The sequence below is a fragment of the Peromyscus maniculatus genome, chromosome 4, assembly GCF_049852395.1.
Source record: "Peromyscus maniculatus bairdii isolate BWxNUB_F1_BW_parent chromosome 4, HU_Pman_BW_mat_3.1, whole genome shotgun sequence".
Taxonomy (NCBI): Eukaryota; Metazoa; Chordata; class Mammalia; order Rodentia; family Cricetidae; genus Peromyscus; species Peromyscus maniculatus.
In genome coordinates, this window is record NC_134855.1 from 90,529,920 (window position 1) to 90,549,118 (window position 19,199).

The 19,199-nt window shown below is 41.8% G+C and overlaps 1 protein-coding gene across 1 annotated transcript in view; it reads right to left on the minus strand.

Annotated features, from left to right (window-relative positions):
- Ryr3 (ryanodine receptor 3) overlaps positions 1-19,199 on the minus strand; it is a 535,270-nt gene that overhangs the window by 208,851 nt on the left and 307,220 nt on the right. The window contains exons 24-29 of the mRNA XM_076570297.1: positions 17,616-17,775; positions 15,662-15,809; positions 13,607-13,815; positions 12,850-13,024; positions 2,868-3,076; positions 1,024-1,199 (exon numbers count right to left, since the gene is read on the minus strand). Of these exons, the coding sequence (XP_076426412.1) occupies positions 1,024-1,199; positions 2,868-3,076; positions 12,850-13,024; positions 13,607-13,815; positions 15,662-15,809; positions 17,616-17,775 (1,077 nt within the window). The remainder of the gene's footprint in view (positions 1-1,023; positions 1,200-2,867; positions 3,077-12,849; positions 13,025-13,606; positions 13,816-15,661; positions 15,810-17,615; positions 17,776-19,199) is intronic.

The following is a 19,199-nucleotide window of genomic DNA, read 5'->3' on the forward strand; positions in this document are numbered from 1 at the left end:
CCCCTGCTGCAGGTTGTAAGTTACTGTGGAGGAGGATGGGGGCGCTGTAATAACACAGGTAGAGATGCCTCTGAATGGATTCCTATGCTCCCTCAAGCAGCTGTGCTTATTCAAAACCTTGGTGGATAGTGAACTGCTACGAGAGATTTGGACGAGACAGCTTAGACAGTAGGCACACACCAGCGATTAAAAATAGACATCAAAGGAAAGAAAGACAGCAAGGAATCCATTCCTCATCAGGAGGGAAGAAATCACATTACTCAAGAGGCACACAGAGGCAAGGTTGGGAAATGCCCATAGCTAGGCAAAGACGGCAATTGGCCTCTGGAAATTTCTCATTTCACACAGAAGCAGTCTTTTTGCTCTCAAACTCCAAGAATTATGAACACAAAGAGGTCCAAGCTCAGAGATTCCAAGGAAAGCAGAAACATCCTCTCCAGATGTTGCTCTGTTTAGCTGCATGGGCTTCATAATTTTGTGTGCACCTCCATATACACATGCCCTTGCATGAACTCACATACACATATATAGTCATTTCTTTGTGTGTGCATGTGTGCAGGTACAAATTTGTGCATGCATGCAGGGGCACATAGATGTATATATGCACATATATGTATAGGCACATATGCATGTGTATGTACATGAGGACGGAGGCTAGAGATCAACCTCAGGGGCTGTTTCCCAGCCTCCATCTACTTTGTTTTTGAGAGTTTGCCTGTCCAGTGAGCACCTGAGATCTACCTGTTTCTGCTCTCTAGCACTGGGAGGTCAGGTATATGTCACAATATCTTTCTTAAAAACAAACAAACAAACATGGTTCTGGAGACCCAACACAGGTCTCTATGCTGTGCAGCAAACACTTCACAGACAGAATTATCTCCCCAGCCATTTACATCCTCATTTCTTTACCTGACTGAAAGCAGAGAGGCCACTGTAAACTCACTTCTTACGTTGTGGTTAAGTACAAAATAAACAGAAACAGTTGGTACCTCTGAGAATTACAGGACTGTCCCACACCCTCACCTTTTCTGGAAGGCTTCACTGTCTAGACAGGGGCTGTGGCTGAAAGAGGAGTGGCATTCGATGGGCATGCTCAGGCGGCAGTAGATCATGTTGGCATTGCTGTTCTGTGTGCCGAATGTCTTGTGGGTCACCTTGAGGCATGGGGGGCTGTCCATGGTGCCGTCAATCCTCACAACCTGGGAACATCACCATGAGTCCTTAACCTGATATATAGGAGGGTGTGACCTTGACCCTGTTCCTGTCTCTCACCGACCTAACATAGAACAAGACATTCTGCAAACTATGGATATCACCAGCAATAAAGTAAACTATGCTATTCAAGAGGTGGGCTTTGTCTGATAGGAAACCGGCTCTGGAGTTGAAACTTCTCTGGCTGGAGAAATTAGTGAAGTAAAACACATCCATAAGTTCACTACAAGACCAAGGATGGAGAACAAACACTGGAGAGAGGTAAGGCTGTCTGGGTGATATAGTGTGGTGTCCTCATAATGTTTACCTTCTAAATTGGGGGGTAAGTGGTAGAAAGAAAATCTTTCCAAAGATTTCCATTGTCAGTGGGCATCATTAGAACATCTTACAGAAAGGGACCAGAAAACCCCAAACTCAGGAAGAACCACACAAGCTCTCTCAGAGGGTACTTTTACCCCATAGGTTTCCAACAGTGCTGGAGTCCCAGCCCTAGAGTTGAGGTGTCCTGAGCCTGCTCTAAATCCTGAGACAATTCATGGTGTTGGACTACAGTTACTGCAGAGTGGTAACCTGCAATATTAATAATTTACATGTGTATGTGTGTGTGTGTTCATATGGGTGCACATGTGTGTATGTAAGCACAAGAACATGTATGGACCTGTGTGTGGAGGCCAACAATTAGTCTTGAGAGACAGGTTCTCTCTTTACCCTGGAGTTCAGTAACTAGGCTGGGCTGGGCTAGCTGGCTAAAAAGCGCCAAAGATCTGGCTGATTTTGCCTCCCTGGCACTAAACTTACAAGTGCCTTCTAACTCACTTTCTATCAGACCTTCTATTTTTCCAGTTTAGAGTCTATTAGTTTGCCAAAGGTGTGTGAGACTTCCAGGATTCAGAACCACACTTCTAAAATAATGGTTATCCTGCAACCAGAGAAATACAATCTACCTCAAAATGTGAGGGTCAATGGGGGAGGAGCAATTAAGAGCTGGGGCTTGCCAGGTTCAGACCTTCTAGAAGGTGAGGTGAGGGGCTTAGAGTCAGTTGGAAGCAAACCACTGTCTTGATCCCAAGTAACACTGCAATGCAGCTGCTTTATTTGAAAGCATTCCCCCCCCCATGTCCATTACGTGAAAATCATGGTGTGTCTCATCAAAACAGATCCAGAACCCAAACTTGGCTTCTTACACTCTTTAGCACTCTGCTTTCCTTAAAGGTGGAAGCGCCATAATAAAGTCTCCCACTTCAGCTTAAATGCTAGTAATAGCACCAATATAAATAAGGCTGCAAAGGTAAGTTATACACATGGAGGAACACACAGTTTTATCATATATAATGCCAAGTAGAATTGTTCAACTTTGTGAAGAAAACAATGTTTTAAGTCTCTGGACACTGAACTACCATGGCAATGCCCCTGTAGGAATACTGGCAAAAAATCTGGTGACCTAGCCTGGGAAGCAGTCTGGAAAATTGTGTACAAGGCTATTAGCTCTTGTGGGATGTTGTAAGTTAAAGGGTCTGCAACTGTTGCTATGAAGACCTGAGGAGGTGATTGGTAGGCAGCCAGGGTGGGGACTTAGGTAACCATTTCCTGTTGACAGCAGGCTTTGTGAAAACTTAATGCCTTGGCCCACTCGCCCACCCATGGTGTAAGGCTACCTCTATGTGGGGATGATCCTTCGGCACATTCACAAACGTTGGGAGGCGCTTGCTGAACCACACTGCAACATCTCGGTTCATATTTACTGCAAAAGGCTCGAAGCCCTCCTGGAGGCCACACATGGTATAAAATTTGAAGGTGCTGGCATCTGTCCCAAGATTCATGCGGCCAATCTGCGACAGCCCCAGAGAGCAAATGGGCACAAAACCTGCAGAATAAAGATTGTGGCTTCAGTGCGGAGGTACCATTGGAGGAAGCTGTGGAGAGGCTGTACTTCCTGTTCAGATTGGGAGCTCCAGGAAAACAACTCTTGCCTGTCTTTTTGGCACACAAAATCAACAACAGGAAGCTGCCTGGACACAACACTGCCCTTAGTATATTGGAGAGAAAGGTGAATTTTCTTCAAATTGATTTGTGAAAAAAATCATGCAGCTACGAGTGTTCTTAAGATGAAAGAGTAAAACAAATTTGAAAAAGGTGAAATCTATTATCTATGCCTTATTTAAAACTGATCTTAGGGCCTGGAAGGATGGTTGAACAGTTAAGAGCACTGAATGCTCTTCCAGAGAAACCAGGTTTGATTTCCAGCATCTACATGGAAGTTTACAACCATTCCAGTCCCTGGGTACCCAAAGCCCTCTTCCAGCCTCTGCCAGCACAGGGCATGCAAGTTGTTCACAAAATTCATGTAGTCAAAATATCCATCCATGTAAAATAAATAGAAACAAACCAACTTTGTAAGAACAATGAAGACATAGTGTCTGGTAGGGCATACCTGTAATCCCAGCCATTGGGAGCCAAGGCAGGAAGATCCAAAGATCTAGACCAGTGTATTTACACAGGGAGTTTGAGGCCAGGCCAGACTACACAGTGAGACCGTATCTTAGAAAATAAAAACACAACTAAAAACAAAATAGACATAAAGCAAAACAAAACAAAACAAAAACCAAATAAAACCAAGAAAATGATCAACCATGTGAGATAACAAATATGTTAAATTCTTTACTACAGTAACTTTGTATCTTAAGTACACATGCTGCAGTTAATTTAAAAAATGACAGTGTATCTATTGATACTACTCTTATGGGGCTAAACAAGTGTTTTATGATTGGATTTGAGGCCTGCCCCCATTGCAGGGAACCCATGATACATACTATAAACCTGGTTAAAAATACATGCATGGCCCATGGAAGAACAGCTTTTAGGTTCAAGTAGGGTAATTAGATGCTGTTGTTGAGCTGCACTGATATAGTGTCAAGCTGCCTTCTAAACATGTATTTATTCCCAGGGAGAAGCGTTACAGTCATGCTTCAACAGAGAAGTCTCTCTTTCCAAAGAATGTTGGTGAATGCCCAAAGTGTGGAGAATAAGTGGTAGGAGAGTGCTCAGCCCTAAACAAGACATCTATCATTCATACTGTTCCCTCTGAAAGCATTCTGGAAGCAGCAGTAGAAAGAGCTAGAAGACAGAGAGCAGGACTGTGATATGACATCCTCTGGGCAAGACACAGCCACTGTTAATTATGAAGTCATCGGTAGTGTGGATGTCTACATGGAATCTTCACAAGAATAGGCCTATCAACAGTCAGGCATGGATGGAGGTGGGACTCAAGGGGCTTTGCCCCTCACTAATAACTATTAGCTCTTGATAGATTCAGTAACAGTGGTAGTTATACCCTTAGTTGTGTTCTTATTGGCAACCCCATGAGTTCCAATGATAGTTCCAATCTAGAGGTCACACAGATGGCCCTAGTTAAATTAAATGGGTCACAAAATCAACCCAAAAGTTAAGAATCTGGGCAAGGAACTCTAAGGGATGAGAGGTCACTGACAAGGACTGCAGGGAGAAAAAAGAGGGCTGCGTGGGACGTGTAGTCAGGATACATGCACCTACACAACACTGTCAAAGAACAGAATTCAACAATAAAAATGAAGTGCAGGGCGAATTATTCAACTGTTCTGGGCCTCAGACGGCTCATCAGTGAATGAGAGGTCAACAGTCCTTTGTGTTTTGAGAGTGTTGACTACTCAGGCTATATTGCTGCTAGTTTATAAGCTTCCACCCCCATGTCTACTGTCCTCCTCACTTGAGGAGGAACACGAGAGCCGAGCTACACCAGACACATTGCGACCTTTCTATCCCACCACTACTATCATCTCCCCGAGCTCACTCCTATGACCTGATCATACTTAAACATTCACAACAGACCAAAGCAGAAGTTCAGATTGTCTGGCTTTCTTGTTTGTGGGCTATTTATAAATCATAATTGTAGACCAACAAATCAGGAAAGTAGGGAAAGCACTAATTATCTTGGATCTGGGAGGATGTGGGAGGCAGGCGGCTGGAAGACAGCTGAAGCTGCAGAGGGGGCCAGGAAGGGAAGGAACATCTCTGAGGCTGATGCCTCGTGCAGGCACTGGGGTTCTCTACAAAGAAAACTGGCGCCACTCCTAGGAGAAGTGGTTTTACTATTAATATTTTTTAGTGTGTGAAATAATGTGTTTCAGGAAGACATTTTCATCTTTTCTGGGAAAAAAAGGGCAATTTTGAGACATTATGTCAAACAATAAGAACTTTTTATATTGTTCATATATCCCAAGGGCAAACTGCATTCTTTGTAGAGTAAGTACTTACATATTGTCATCTAAGCCATGGCATTCTTATTATATACAGGCACTTTCACCAGATAAGCCATGGTGTTCACATAGATGAACTGAGCACTGCATACTAGTTGGTGGTATTAGGAAATATGAACATATTTAGGATAAAGACGTGTTTAGTACCATTGTTAAAACTAGAGAACATTAATGTCCTCCTAGCAGAATGATGGAGTCCTCTGGTGGCCACCAAACATTGGGGCCAGATCTCTGGCCCTGTCACTCCAGAGAGACAGTAGACTAAATCAGAAGCTACCCTAGCAATGCTATGCTTGCTACTTAAAAACAAGTTACCTGGAAATCTGACTACAGGGTAGAACAAAGATTACCAGAAAACATTCCTAGTTCCTCAGTGGGACAGGGAGCTCTGATACATGTTGTAACTAGACTTTGGGGATGAAGAGGAACTACTCCCTTCTCAAAGAGCTAATTACAGGGAATGGAATTTAAGAGAGTGAATGTTTTTTTATGTAAACCACCTTTCTCCCAAGACAGTATTTCAGTCATTCTGATAAAGGGTTAATTCAAGTCAGAAATGCAATACTATGGTGCTTTTATCTTAGAGCCCAGATATTAAACACTCCAAGCTTGATGTGAACAGAGACCAGGAAACTTTAAGAATCTTTCTTCTCCTTTCCTCTTTCATAGAATTGTGGGATAGACACTCAGCAGGTGTAAAATTCTGGGTGGGAAGCAGCAAAAAGATGACTTAGCCTTGAGACAGACCCACTGACAAATGAAATTGAGAGAAGTATTATTTGCTTTGAGTCTTCCCCCCTCCAAGGAACTTGGGTTTTTCATTATTATTAATAGATAGTAATCAACTAGGATGAAACTGAAGAATTAAGGCACTGACAGACTTGACCAAGGTCATGAGGAGGACTACCAGTATGATATGATCTCATACCCTCTGAGTCACAATTCAGCTACCAGTCAGTATGATAGAAGTAGATAGATGGTACAGGGATGAATGCCCTGGATTTAATTGGCAGTATGTCCCAGGGTAGAGTACATCACGTCATAGAATGGAGTAACTGTCCCTGTGGGCTGGAGCCCTCTCTTCTGGGGAAGGCTGAACACAGTAGAAGAAATATAAAAGCAATAGAAGTCACAGATGCTAGAGCAATGGGAGGTAAGTGTTGGGGACCCCTGGAGGGCTAAGTGGGTAGAGCTACAGAAGCTCAGTGATACAGTAGAAGAGAAGATAACACTAAGGCTTGAATCAGGCAAAGGACACCTAGGAAGTCATAGAAGAAAGATGAAGCTCTTTCTTTTGGAGAAGTAGATTTGATAGCTGGCCACATTCACTCAACTCTTTCCATCTATCCAACCAGGTCTAGCTAACCATCTCACTGTCTTGGGACTTTTCAACTCAATGCATGAATATTTCATGTAACTTTATAATTCTGCATGATAGACAAGGGGGAGGGGCAACAATAATGCAATAAACTACAACAGCAAGTAATTGTCAATTGCTTTCTGAATGCTGGGCTGAACACTCTACAGATTTATGTCTTTATGCTCATTTTACAGATGAAGAACCAGGATTTAGAGAATTAAGTAACTTGCTCACTTTTACTAGGCAAACTGTAGCATGGTTATGTAGACACTTGTGGTCTGAATAGAACTCCAGAGCAAACATCAAAGGTGGAAGCCAGGGTAGATGTTTTCCAAGTCTACTCTAAACTAATTTGCTTTGTGGCTAGATCTTCCTTCCTTCTGCAAATGCTGCTGAGTCATATAGTTTACCATTTTGCCTCTTGATTAGGCTGTTGAAGACATACAGTTCCCTTAGAGGAACAGGTCTACCTGTACACAGGGATCAGGGATCCACATGAGTCTCTGAAGTTTATATGAATAACAGGACCCACTTGGCAAGGCCATATGACATTACCATTAGCATAGATTTTATTGTCACAAACTAGGACAGTCACTACATACACAACCAACTAACCTGTAGCCTAAATGAGACTGGCGATATAGGAAGAAGATAAATAAAAGGAGTAAAAATGCCATCTTCCTCTGCCCCTTCCTTACACTCAGCAAAAAGATATAACTATGCAGACAACTTTGAAGAGGTTCAAGATTGTATGCAAATGGAATTAAATCAAACCATGTATATAGAACTGCCATCCTATGAGAGCAAGAAGAAAGCATGAACTTAAAATTTTCAGAGGATCCTAGGTTCTGGTAAATTTGGTATTATATGCATGGTATCTCATACTAGTTTTGTGATTAAGAGGGGGTGTTTTTTGTTTTGTTTTGTTTCGTTTTAAATCTCATGTGGTTGATGGTTTATCAATAGCCTCAGAGGCCAGCTCTGAAAACTATCTTCAGGGTTCAGATTAGCTGCTACAGGAAGTGAAAGGAACTTAGGGTATCTGAGGGCAAACTCTCTCACACACATGCTGTTCCAAACATGTCTCTTTATTCTTCTACTTTTCTTGTCCTAATCGTATATAATTTCTTAGCTCTAATTCTCTGTTTTAATCCTCCTGCTTCTACCCATCTAGCCCCAAAAACCTCTTTTTACAGGAGGCTTGAAGCAATAAAGAATTACAAGAGTTATCTCTTATTGGTCAAAAGGACATTCCTAGGGTAAGCAATAAGATGCCGAGCCATTTACCACGGCAACACAAGGTTTCAAGGTTTCAGGGAGGGGACACAGTGCCCAGTGTGACAAACTCTGAGACATAGGTCTTTATCAGCAGATGTGGCAAGTGAAGAACTGGCATGCTTTTCTTAGGGAACTTTATATACATAACCTTGGTTAGACACCTGCAGCTCTGACCTTGTGCATAATTGTAAAGTTTTAAACTTATGATCTATTTACAAAGGCCTTTAGTCTAGTTTGAACTTGCTCTAAGGTAAAAATGAGCAAAATTTGTGCAGTTAGTCTTAGACTGAGGAGAAATTGTTATTTTCTTGTGTTAGTCTGAGTTAAAGGAACAAGGTAGGCTTTTAAGTGTCTACAGTCTTTGTGAAACAACAGATCCAACCATGGAGCATATCCTAGCATATTGTCCATATATCAAAATTGTATAGCTCAGTGAGAAGTCATCTTCCTGACCACCCACTGTAGTGGGTACCCATTCTAGCTTTGATCTGGAAGTTCCAACCCCCATTGAGACTTCGGCAACTGTCACACCTACAAGGTGGGGCCAAGGGAGGTGCCTGGAGACCCGAGACCTGGATGGGCCAGCGCTCTCTCTGTTCCATGACCCTGAATTGTGGAGGTGGACTGAGCAGAGCTCCAGAGAACACCACTGGGCTGCGATACACCTTCCCCAGACCCCGCGACCTACCTATCCCTTAATTTGTAAGTTAAAAGCCATTAAATAAATCTCCTTTTAACTACATGGAGTGGCCTTAATAATTTCACCAATAACCCACAAATGTATGTACCCAAAGATTGAGATGCAATCATGAGATTACATATACACATTACATGAAAATGCATGGTAATGGGGAGATATCATAACTATTCTTACACAAGTGAAATTATAGATGAAGGCAACAGTTTTCAGACTCAGTGATCTATAAGCCTTGCTCAATAGATTATCCCATCGAGAATAATTCCTCTGGTGGGTTGACACCTGAATTATCAATTGCTATAAGCTATAATTGCGTTACAACCCATAATCGCTCATGACCATCACTCCTGACAGTGGTTGGTGGTTGGAAAGAAACAATTGTCTGGAAAATCCAAATGGTGATTGATTGCCATTCATTTCAATCTGCAGACAGACATGAGGAGCATCACTAGTGGTAGGGCAGAAACAGCTCTTGCAGAGAGGTGGTTAGAGGACCCTGGGCCATTCTTGGGGTATCACTCTAAATGTCAACCATGGCACATGCTTTTATTCTTTTTATTTACTGCTAAGCCTCAAGATGGAATTTAGAGACAACCCTGTGATGACTGCATAGAATGTTCAGGACACAAGAGGCGACCTTCTATGCCACATCAAGTTTCTGAGCACAGCACCATCTAGAGAGAGAATGATATTAACAGGATCCTTTCACACAAGGGCACAGATGGCAGGGGCATTTCCACTCAATAAGTTTTATTTTCTAACTTTAGTTGTTAGCAGAGTCCTGGGATCTTTTTTACTTAGACCAATGGGTAGGAACAGCACAAAAGGCTCTCCCTGTAAACTCCAAAGCTGCAACAAGAGACAGGATGTTCCTCAGGGGACTGCACACACCAAAGCCTATTCCAGCTGTCTCATCCCAAGGTCTGGCAGGGTCTTCAGATTTTCTCCCTCTTTGCTTTAAGTGAAGGAAATGTGAAGCCTAACGGCAAAGCTTCTACTCTGGAAGCTTCTAAGCTTCCAGATACATGAGCTGTGACAATAGCAAGAGCTATGATGGTCTAGGCCAGGGACTGACCAGGAGACAATGAAACAGATAAGAGCTTACTATTTGTGATGCAGAAGAGGATAGAGACAACAATGACTGCATAACTCTTCTGAGACAAAGGAGAAGGTACTTCCTACAATGGTTGTCCTCACTCTTCTACAGAAGACCAAATAATCCCTACTGAGGATCTTGGATCTAGGATGACACACTGGTGACCTGAAGAGTACCAGTACATAGGGGATTGTACCTTAAGGTGATTATAAAACATGATGTTTAGTTCCAACAGATGGTTCTCTTAAAAGTCAAGGCAAGATTTGCTGCCTTGTTCTACATTTTGTACTGAACAAAGAGATGTGGTATGATTATCACTGGCCTCTGGGCTGTTGTTATTAAAGAACAACACATCAGCTTCCTTTCAACCATCCTTCTGCCCACTCCTGTGCTATCACAGAGCTGAAAGAGCCTTCCAATTATCTTGTCTCTGTATTATTAAAGCAGATACAATACTACAGTATAATGCACAAACATATTACAGTACAAGTCTATTATCAGACAGCGTCCTAAGAATAGAATTTGTTATTCTGAAGGTCAGATCATGTCCCTGCACAAAAAAGGCATCTCTTTCATCACAGCACAGATGATCTTTGAAAGCTGAGCTACTCTCAAACAGTTCTCTTTGACAGCATCTCTCTGCTCAAACACTGTAGTATGCCCATTTCACAAGGTGAATGCTCAGCTCAGGTTAGACACGAATTTCTTGGATGAGAAGACTGGGTCTTGGCATGTAAGGCCACAATCTACACCGAATCTACCTTGCCAGCTCTATCATTTATCCATCCCATATATAAATCTCTACCTTCTTACTGTCCCACCACTTCCTGAGGCTTCCTGCTGCTACAACACTAGCCTCCTTGCATCTTAATGGGGTTACATTTCTCCTTTGACTTACTCATTCTGGATTCTTTATTCAACATTCAATTCAGATGCCACTTCTGTGAGATTTTTTTTCACTCTGCATTAGTCACTTGCTGTTTATAACTCATGTTCTGCATTATTAGTCACCTTTCCCTATTTTCATCTTACTCCACAATTAGAAAGGAGCTCTTCTGCATGGCCACCATTTGCCTTTGCTCCTGTGTTAGACTACTGTTTCTCAGAATGTAAGGTATATATATGCACATCGCCAGAGCCTCTGGGAAGGATGCAGATTTTGATTCTGCTGTGGGACTGAGATTCTGCATTTTTAATAAGGTGGGATATACCTTGAATATCAAGACTTTATATTTAATGCAAAGCTATTCAAACTTCACAAAGTTCTCAACACTGCAAGTCAGACAAGATTCTCATCTTTCTTAATGAATCAAAGGCAGTAGATACATAATCCCCTTATAGGTCACACAGCAATAAAGTCAGGGAAAAATGTTGGTCTATGGACTCTTCCTATTTTCCTTGGGGGAAACACCTGGATTGTCTAATCCTTCATTCTCTTCCAGAACTCAGGGATACAGCACTGCACATGCTGGGACCCTGGGATGACTCCCTACACTGCATTGATATCCTCTGCTGTGTCTCTTTCATTTGCATCCAAAGCCACACAGTTGCCATTCCATCTGCTGGCAATACACATCTTCCCACTCAACTCTCCAATCAGGACATTCTTCAAAATGAATCTTAAACCTGTTAAAAGGCACTAAATTATGACCCCCATCTGCATTTAGTGATTCCTTTTCTCTAAGAAAACAGATTCAGCTGCAACCTTTCTAATTCCCCAAATACTAGACTCCTGGAAACCTCTTGAGTGGTTCAGCTGGGCATGCACATTGCAGACAACAGGTGCCTGTAAAAAGTATGTTTTCATAAAACTAAAACCCTCTGTAAGTAATGAACATTTCTATCATGTGAACACGTCTTTATATATTTTTATTCTCTTGCTCATGCAGTTACATCTCTCTAGTGTCTTTTAGACAGACTCTTTATGTTCATAACCTCTCAGAAATTCTGGCTAAAAGTAGTTCTAATCATTTACAGAGGGGGAATTGAGGCTCACAGAGGTTGAGATGTCACAAGTAGGCAGGTGTAGGATGAGGGCTCTTGTCTCCAGACTCAGAAGAGCATCCTTCCTATCTGAAATTATGATGCTAAGTGCAGCACACACACAGCACAGGGATGAGCATGCAGCTGTGTTATGTTACTGTCAGAATTTCAAATCTGGGAAGAACAATGGAATTTATTTCTATCCTCTTACACTGATAGATGAAGAATCTGAAGCCCAGAGCAGTCAAGCAGTCTCCACAGGAGTTGCACAGTTTAAAAGGAGCAGCTCTGCCAGTTTGTAGTCCGGCGCTCTTTCTTCAAATGCCAACAATCTGTGTCTATCTTGTATGGTCATGCAGACAGAAAAATAATAAGCGCTAACTGCTCCTTTGTGTCGCTGCAAGCATTGCCCTGATTGTCCTCCATCTATGGCCAATAGTAAGTACAACTCTGCTTTGGTTTCCCAGTGTGTTTGAATTTCAAAATCAATTATATTTCATTCAAGGGAACAGCTAAATCTAGCTTTTGTGTTCCAATGGTTCTCATCAAAGCATCAAGTTCAATTACACAAACATGCAGAATGACAATTCAAATCAGAATAAAAGGATAACTCTTTAATCCACTGATTTTTCTTTCTCTCCTGCCAAGGACATTCCACCATACACAATTAGCATTTCCATTGCACTAAAAGCAAACCTGGGGAATCTTAAAATGGCAGGGTACAGGACATGGAATTAGCCTCGCTACAAAATTTATATTTACAATCACACACTGACTATCACCATTATTTGTCTGATTCTTCAGAAACTGCAGCATAAAGGATGGAAGGCCATCTCTCTTGGGGTTTTGAATATGAAAAGAATAGTGTTCTCTTAATAGAGTGCTACGAAGCTCCAGCAGCCCGCCTGTGTTTCCCTAGTGGTGGATTTACCATTCTCAACCTCATAGTCAGCAAAGGCAAGTTCAGAGCCTTTGTTGGTGATCAGCAGCTCCCCATTCAGTGTGAAGATCATTGAAGCATCATCCAGGTTAATCATACACCCGACCACATCTCCGGGCTGCCAAGTTCGTCCAAAATACCCACTACCTTGGTGCCAACGCTGACCCTGCAAAACAAGACCACAGTCTTAGAGAAGAAGAAGAGATTAAAGAAAGCCCAAGAATCCCAGAAGCTGGAGAAATTGCCACAGAAACTGGATCTCCTAATTTCTAGTGGCAGATGATCTCTATAAAGAGTCTATCACACATAGCCCACAGGAGTAGGTGTCTATCTTACAGATGAACGAAATTGGGACACACAAGGGTCATGAGATAAGATGGCCTGAGTTTCCTGGTTCATAGTCAGTCTTGACAGTAAACACAATTCTTCCTAGCACATACAAAAGAATCTCAGTACATTGGCTTCCTAGTGTTGAGTGGGTTACCCCTGGAGCAGAGCCAGCCATCATGGGGGAAAGGGCAGAAGTGGAGTTGATTACTGAGAGGGTGTGGGATATAATCTTCCCCTTTCTCAGGATCAAAAGCAAAGAAGCAATCACTATGCAATACTCATTCAGTGTCTATTATCCAGTGGTGGTAGCTATCCTCTCTGAAGACTAAGACCCAGACACCCAGTAGTGCCAGCCTCCAGGGAAAACTCAAGAAAAGTAAACTTGTCTTGATGGAGTGTGGCTACTGAATGGACTCACCCTGCTGCCTTCAAACACAAAGGCTTGGTCATCAGCCCCCAGTTCAATGTCAGGACGACAGCCTGGCCTGGCCCAGCCAACACGCATGTCTCCTCCAGTTATAACTTCAAATTCAAAGTACCACTTTCCAGACTTTACGGCATATGACCGTTCTACCCGGAAAAATCGAATCTTGTCTATGCTGACCTTCTCAACAGTAGGGTCAGCTACTGTGAGAAGCAGAAGAAAGGGAGGAGGGAAAGAGAGGTCACAGACTTTTAATAATCATGTATTTCTCAAAGAACTTGATGTCAACAACTAAGATGGTCATAGATCTCCCACTGTCCAGTGAAGCATTTTGTTTATACCATAACACTCATCACTACTGTTATGACACCACAACAATGACATGAACCAACATTTACCGAATATTGACTTCATAGTGACTTCTTCACAATAAATTTATAAGGTCAGGATGGAAAAATTGAGGGTCAGAGAGGTTCCATCATCTGTTCAGCAACAGAATAAACAGAATAAAAGCTCCAAATCTAGGACTGATTCCATCTCATGAACCACCATGGCCTTTGGTACTTCCAGGGTAAACTGGTGATTTTGACAGTAATAGAATTGAACTTGAAACTGTCATTTCCTGACCTCTAAATAATCTGGCATTCAAGTTTTGGAGGATGAGAGACAATAAATGTGATTTGATTCTGTAACCAGGTATCCTGAAAAGCTTAGCTACTCTAAAGAAAATGTATTCACCATAGGGCTGGGTCACAGAAATGCACATTGTAAAAATATCTGTCAGTAGGCACGCACAGGTTCAAGCCAGATGGGGTCACAACACTAAGAGGGTGAAGCAGACATGATCTCCCATCCCTAACCAAGAGGCTATCTCCAATGGTCAATCATCTGCAAAGGAAAAATTTGTTTTTTTTCCAATGGAGTCTCACTGGGCATATAAACCATGCTTAAGGGAAGGCTTCCTACCCAGCAGTACATGGTCAACACAAAACAACCTCAATGGTATTTTCATAGATATTTTTTTGCCTCACATTGCTTTGTTTGAACATTAAAAAAAAAACCTTATTGGTCTTTTCCTTGCATGTTATGGTTTTCAATTTTGTGTTTTATGGATTTTTTTTGGTGTATGTCTCTTGTGTTTTTCATTATTTTATTTTTTTAAATTCTGTTTTTAATTTTCTTGTTTTTTTCTTTCTAAAGAGAGAGAGAAAGAAGGTGAAAGTGTGGAGTTGAATGTAGGGAGTGGGGGGGATCTGGGAGGAGATGGGGAAGGGAAATCAGGATCAGAATAGATTGTATGCATTTTCATTTTTAAACCCTCTGTCAATGCGATAATGCTTCACAGAAACCAAAGTCCTGTTGTGGGATGTCGTTCTGTATGCTGTGAATATGTGCTTCTCTGATTGATTGATAAATAAAACACTAATTGGCCAGTAGTCAGACAGGAGTATAGGTAGGGCGAGCAGAGAGGAGAATTCTGGGAAGAGGAAAGCTGAGTCAAGAGTTGCCAGCCAGACACAGGGGAAGCAAGATGACAAGGCAGAACTGAGAAAAGGTATCAAGCCATGTGGCTAAACATAAATAAGAATTATGGGTTAATTTAAGTGTAAGAGCTAGTCAGTAATAAGCCTGAGCTAATGGCCAAGTAGTTATAATTAATATAAGCTTCAGAGTGATTATTTTATAAGCGGGCCACAGGACTATGGGGGCCTGGTGGGACTGGAGAACCTTCTGACTACAAATTCCCACCCTCTAAAATATACCACTAGGCAGAACAAATTGAACTTGGTGGGTTATAAAAACAAAAATGGACATAAAGTTAGAAGGAGGAAGGGTGAGAGCAGATTTAGAGTTAGAGGGAGGAGAAATGGGGGAATATAATGAAAACACATTATGTGCATGCATGAAATTCTTCAAGAATAAAATACCACATTCTAAGAACTGTACCATTTCCCATAGTATAAATTAGACCTATTTGAAGGTAACATTTCCCCATAAGAGGACTTGCTTAGTAAACTATTGTGATAATGAATGATCACAGCTTGTTACCTAGTTCTTGGTCCGATGGCTCAATGTTATACCCATAACCAACAAATGTTCGCACAGCTTCACGTAGGCTGTCCCTATTTGATTTCTTGGTACGCTCATCCAGTAATACATATGGCACCAGACGGGGATTTCTTTTGTTCTTCAAATCCTATGTGAAGCCAGAGAGAAGGTGCCAAGAAAACATATTTTAGTTTTACAAGCAGCCCACCCTACTCACATACTCCTGACTGCTTGGCTGGCTCATACTAGTCTATTAGCTTTTCCCCATGTGGCTTGATATTTAGCAGTGTGCATATTTACCACGTCTCTTCAGGATTAAATGAGTATAAAAGGAGAAATCTTACTAATGCTCAAAGCTAGCATTAAAAACACACTTTAATAATGCCAGCCTGCAAATAAAATAAAGTGTCATGAAATTGGTTAACAACCTCCGTTCCAAAGGTAAGGCCGATGGGGACTGTGTAGCTATTCCCGTAAGGAAATTCATGCTACCCTTTAACTGTCAACACCCCATCACAGCAGCATCTTAAGCCATCAGAGAGACACTAGGAAGAGTGGCAGAGGCAAAGTGTGTCCATCCCATCACAAAAGGTACATTGTACCATGGAGTCATCCTCAGTTCCTTAGGCAAGGCTATGAGAGTGTTGAAAGGTCAACTGCAGGGAAAGTCAATCAAACTAAGACACATGGCACACTGTCCAAACAGCCTCATTCCCAGGCCTCCATGTTTTTAATAGCTGAGTTCTTCTTGACTTCCAGATTTCCTGGAAGGAAGTTTGGAAAATTTCCAAGTTTGAAACTTAAATACGCACCCCCCCCCCTCAGCTCCTGTGTTTGAACATCTGGTCCCCAGCCTGTGGTGCTGTTTTGGGAGCCTGTGGAATCTTTTAAGAGGTGAGGCTGTGCTGGTTTAAGAGACACTGGGTGGTAGGCAAGCATTTAAAGGTGATGGCCCCATCCTGATCCAGAAAGATACAAACAAGCTGTGCTATAAGCTTCTGCTGCCCCAACGAAGCTCCTGACACCGTGCACTCTCCCCCACTATGATGGACTATGCTCTAAAGCCACGAGCCAACTCCTCTGTCCCTCTCTTCCTTTAAGTTGCTTCTGTTGGGCATTTTGTCATTCATAGTGATGAAAAAAGTCAACACCAAGGCTGAGGTATGGGTTAACTCATGTGAACTTTCTGAATTCTAACCCTTAGTGATTAGTAAAATGGGAGAAATAGTTTAGGCAAAGAGTTGGGTCAAATGGCTTGCAATGAATCCTGATTCTAAGCTCTGCTGGATTTCCCTTGTTTTGAAGCCACACACACCTAACCGAGCTGTTAGGTTACTTGATAATCAGGCCAGGAGTTCCAGTTCTGCCCAAGGATCCTTAGTTCAATGGGCTAAAGTAAGTGTGTGTGTGTGTGTGTGTGTGTGTGTGTGTGTGTGTGTGTGTGTGTGTGTGTGGCTTCTGGGCAGGTTGCTTCACTTCTTTTCTAGGCTATTTCCCCCCTGAATTTACCTCAATGTAGCTATTTGGGGTCCTTCTCAGAACTACTGCTGACCCATGATGTTGATTTGTTCTCACATCCTATCCCAGAAATCTGTTCCTCACCTGGGTCTTGGAGGGTATCACAAAACCTTAACTCTCTACAGTGAAACAATATGATGAGAATGAGCTAAAATACATCACCCTGTGTGTACACTTTATCAGTGACTCTCTAACTAAAGGAAAGATAAACTTTATCCATTTCTGCAAAATTGAAATGATGCCTGTAGTCAATGTCAATGTGACAGTTACAAATTTCACCAGTCCCTGATTCTATAAATAATAAACAAACAACAGTGTGAGGGACAGAGTGCAAGGGCAATGCCCATATTCCAATCTAGCATGCTTCACAGCAAAATGACATTTTGATGGATGACCACATCTACTTCTGTAGCATGCTTGACCCAATACTCCTTACCTGTTGAATGCCATAGGTCCATCCTTGTTTTATTCTGTCCTTTGCCCAAACATTGTGTGCGTTTTCTGCAAGCTTATCCACTAACAATTCTTGAGGTGGTAACAGCTTAACATCAGATAAATCCAAGGGGGCTGGCTTATACCCATTGGACATCATATAGCTACAAGTAAATGTAAGAGTATACATACTTTGAATAGATTTTTACAAATTGATCCTTTGAAAATTTTATATATGTGTAATGTATCTTTATTAATACTCTATTATCTCCTCCAATTGACTCCATGTTCCCTCCGACACACCTCACTCCAAATTTTATGCCTTTTGTATTTTTAAATAATGCATTGAGTCCAGTTGGAACTTCCCATATCTGCCTGGGCATGTGATCATCCAGTGGAGCACAGGTAACCTACCAGTAGCTCCCTTCAAAGAAAATTGACTCTCAGTCCCTAGCAGGCATCCATCAACTGCCAATAGCTCCTCCTTGGGAGGTGGTATCTCTCAACTCCTCTCACCTCCTGTTGGCTTTTTTTTACTGGCTTGATCATGGTAATTCTGTTAATAACCATAGCTGTCTTCTGCAGATAAACACAGCTGCTCTGAGTTCATGTGTGCAATAACCATGTTATATCCATGCAACAGAATTTCACAGCACTTCTTCCCACTTTCTAACTCTTCCTGCACCCTCTTTTGGGTGTTCCCTGAGCCTCTGGTGTTGATACAGCTAACCAATCTATGGCTAAGCACTCATAGTCATCTACTCTCAGTACTGTAAACAGCAATGTGTCTCAATATTAACCAGTTAATGTATGTTATTTTATTTTAAAGATCAAATACACATACATCACACACATATTCACTAAGCAAATGAGGGCACAGACAAAATTTCTCTTCTTTGGTTGATAGATAAAACGAACTCTACTTTGTGTTCACAGATGAAGCCCCTAATGTACCTACCATCTTATAACTAATATAATCTCATAGACTTCAAAGAATAACATGAAGAAAATAGTCAATGCAAATGCATTCTTATATCTAAGAAAACTATTTATGTGTCCTGCAAATGATAAACACATTCAGCATGTTGCAACACTACCAGAAACCCCTCCATTCTACTTAAGAATCAAAATGTTAAAACCAGATTGGCAAGGATAAAACCTTGAACTAAGGGCTTTCTCATAAATTAGCATAGAATGGCCACCCATTCCTGCAAAGCTCATCTTTTCTTCTTGGAATTAACACAAAAAGCCATGATAGCACAAAATTTGTGAGCTTGAAGTGACTTTTGCAGTTGGCTCTCCAGCTCAGGAGTCATGTCCTCAAATGCCTATAATTTGAGACATAGCATGTAAAAAATGTGAAAGAGTTTACTATGACTCAGGCAGATACATGGTGTAAGGGGGAAGGTTGTGTACACTATGAATAAGCTAACTATCTGCAGAGCAGCTAATCACATCCATGTGGGAATATGAGTCCAGAGATGCCAAAGGACTTTAGGACTACTGACTGCCCAGACTAGAGAAAGAACTTGAATGTGACAGTCTAAGGCCCATTCTATATAGAACACTCTGGACAGCACAGGATACA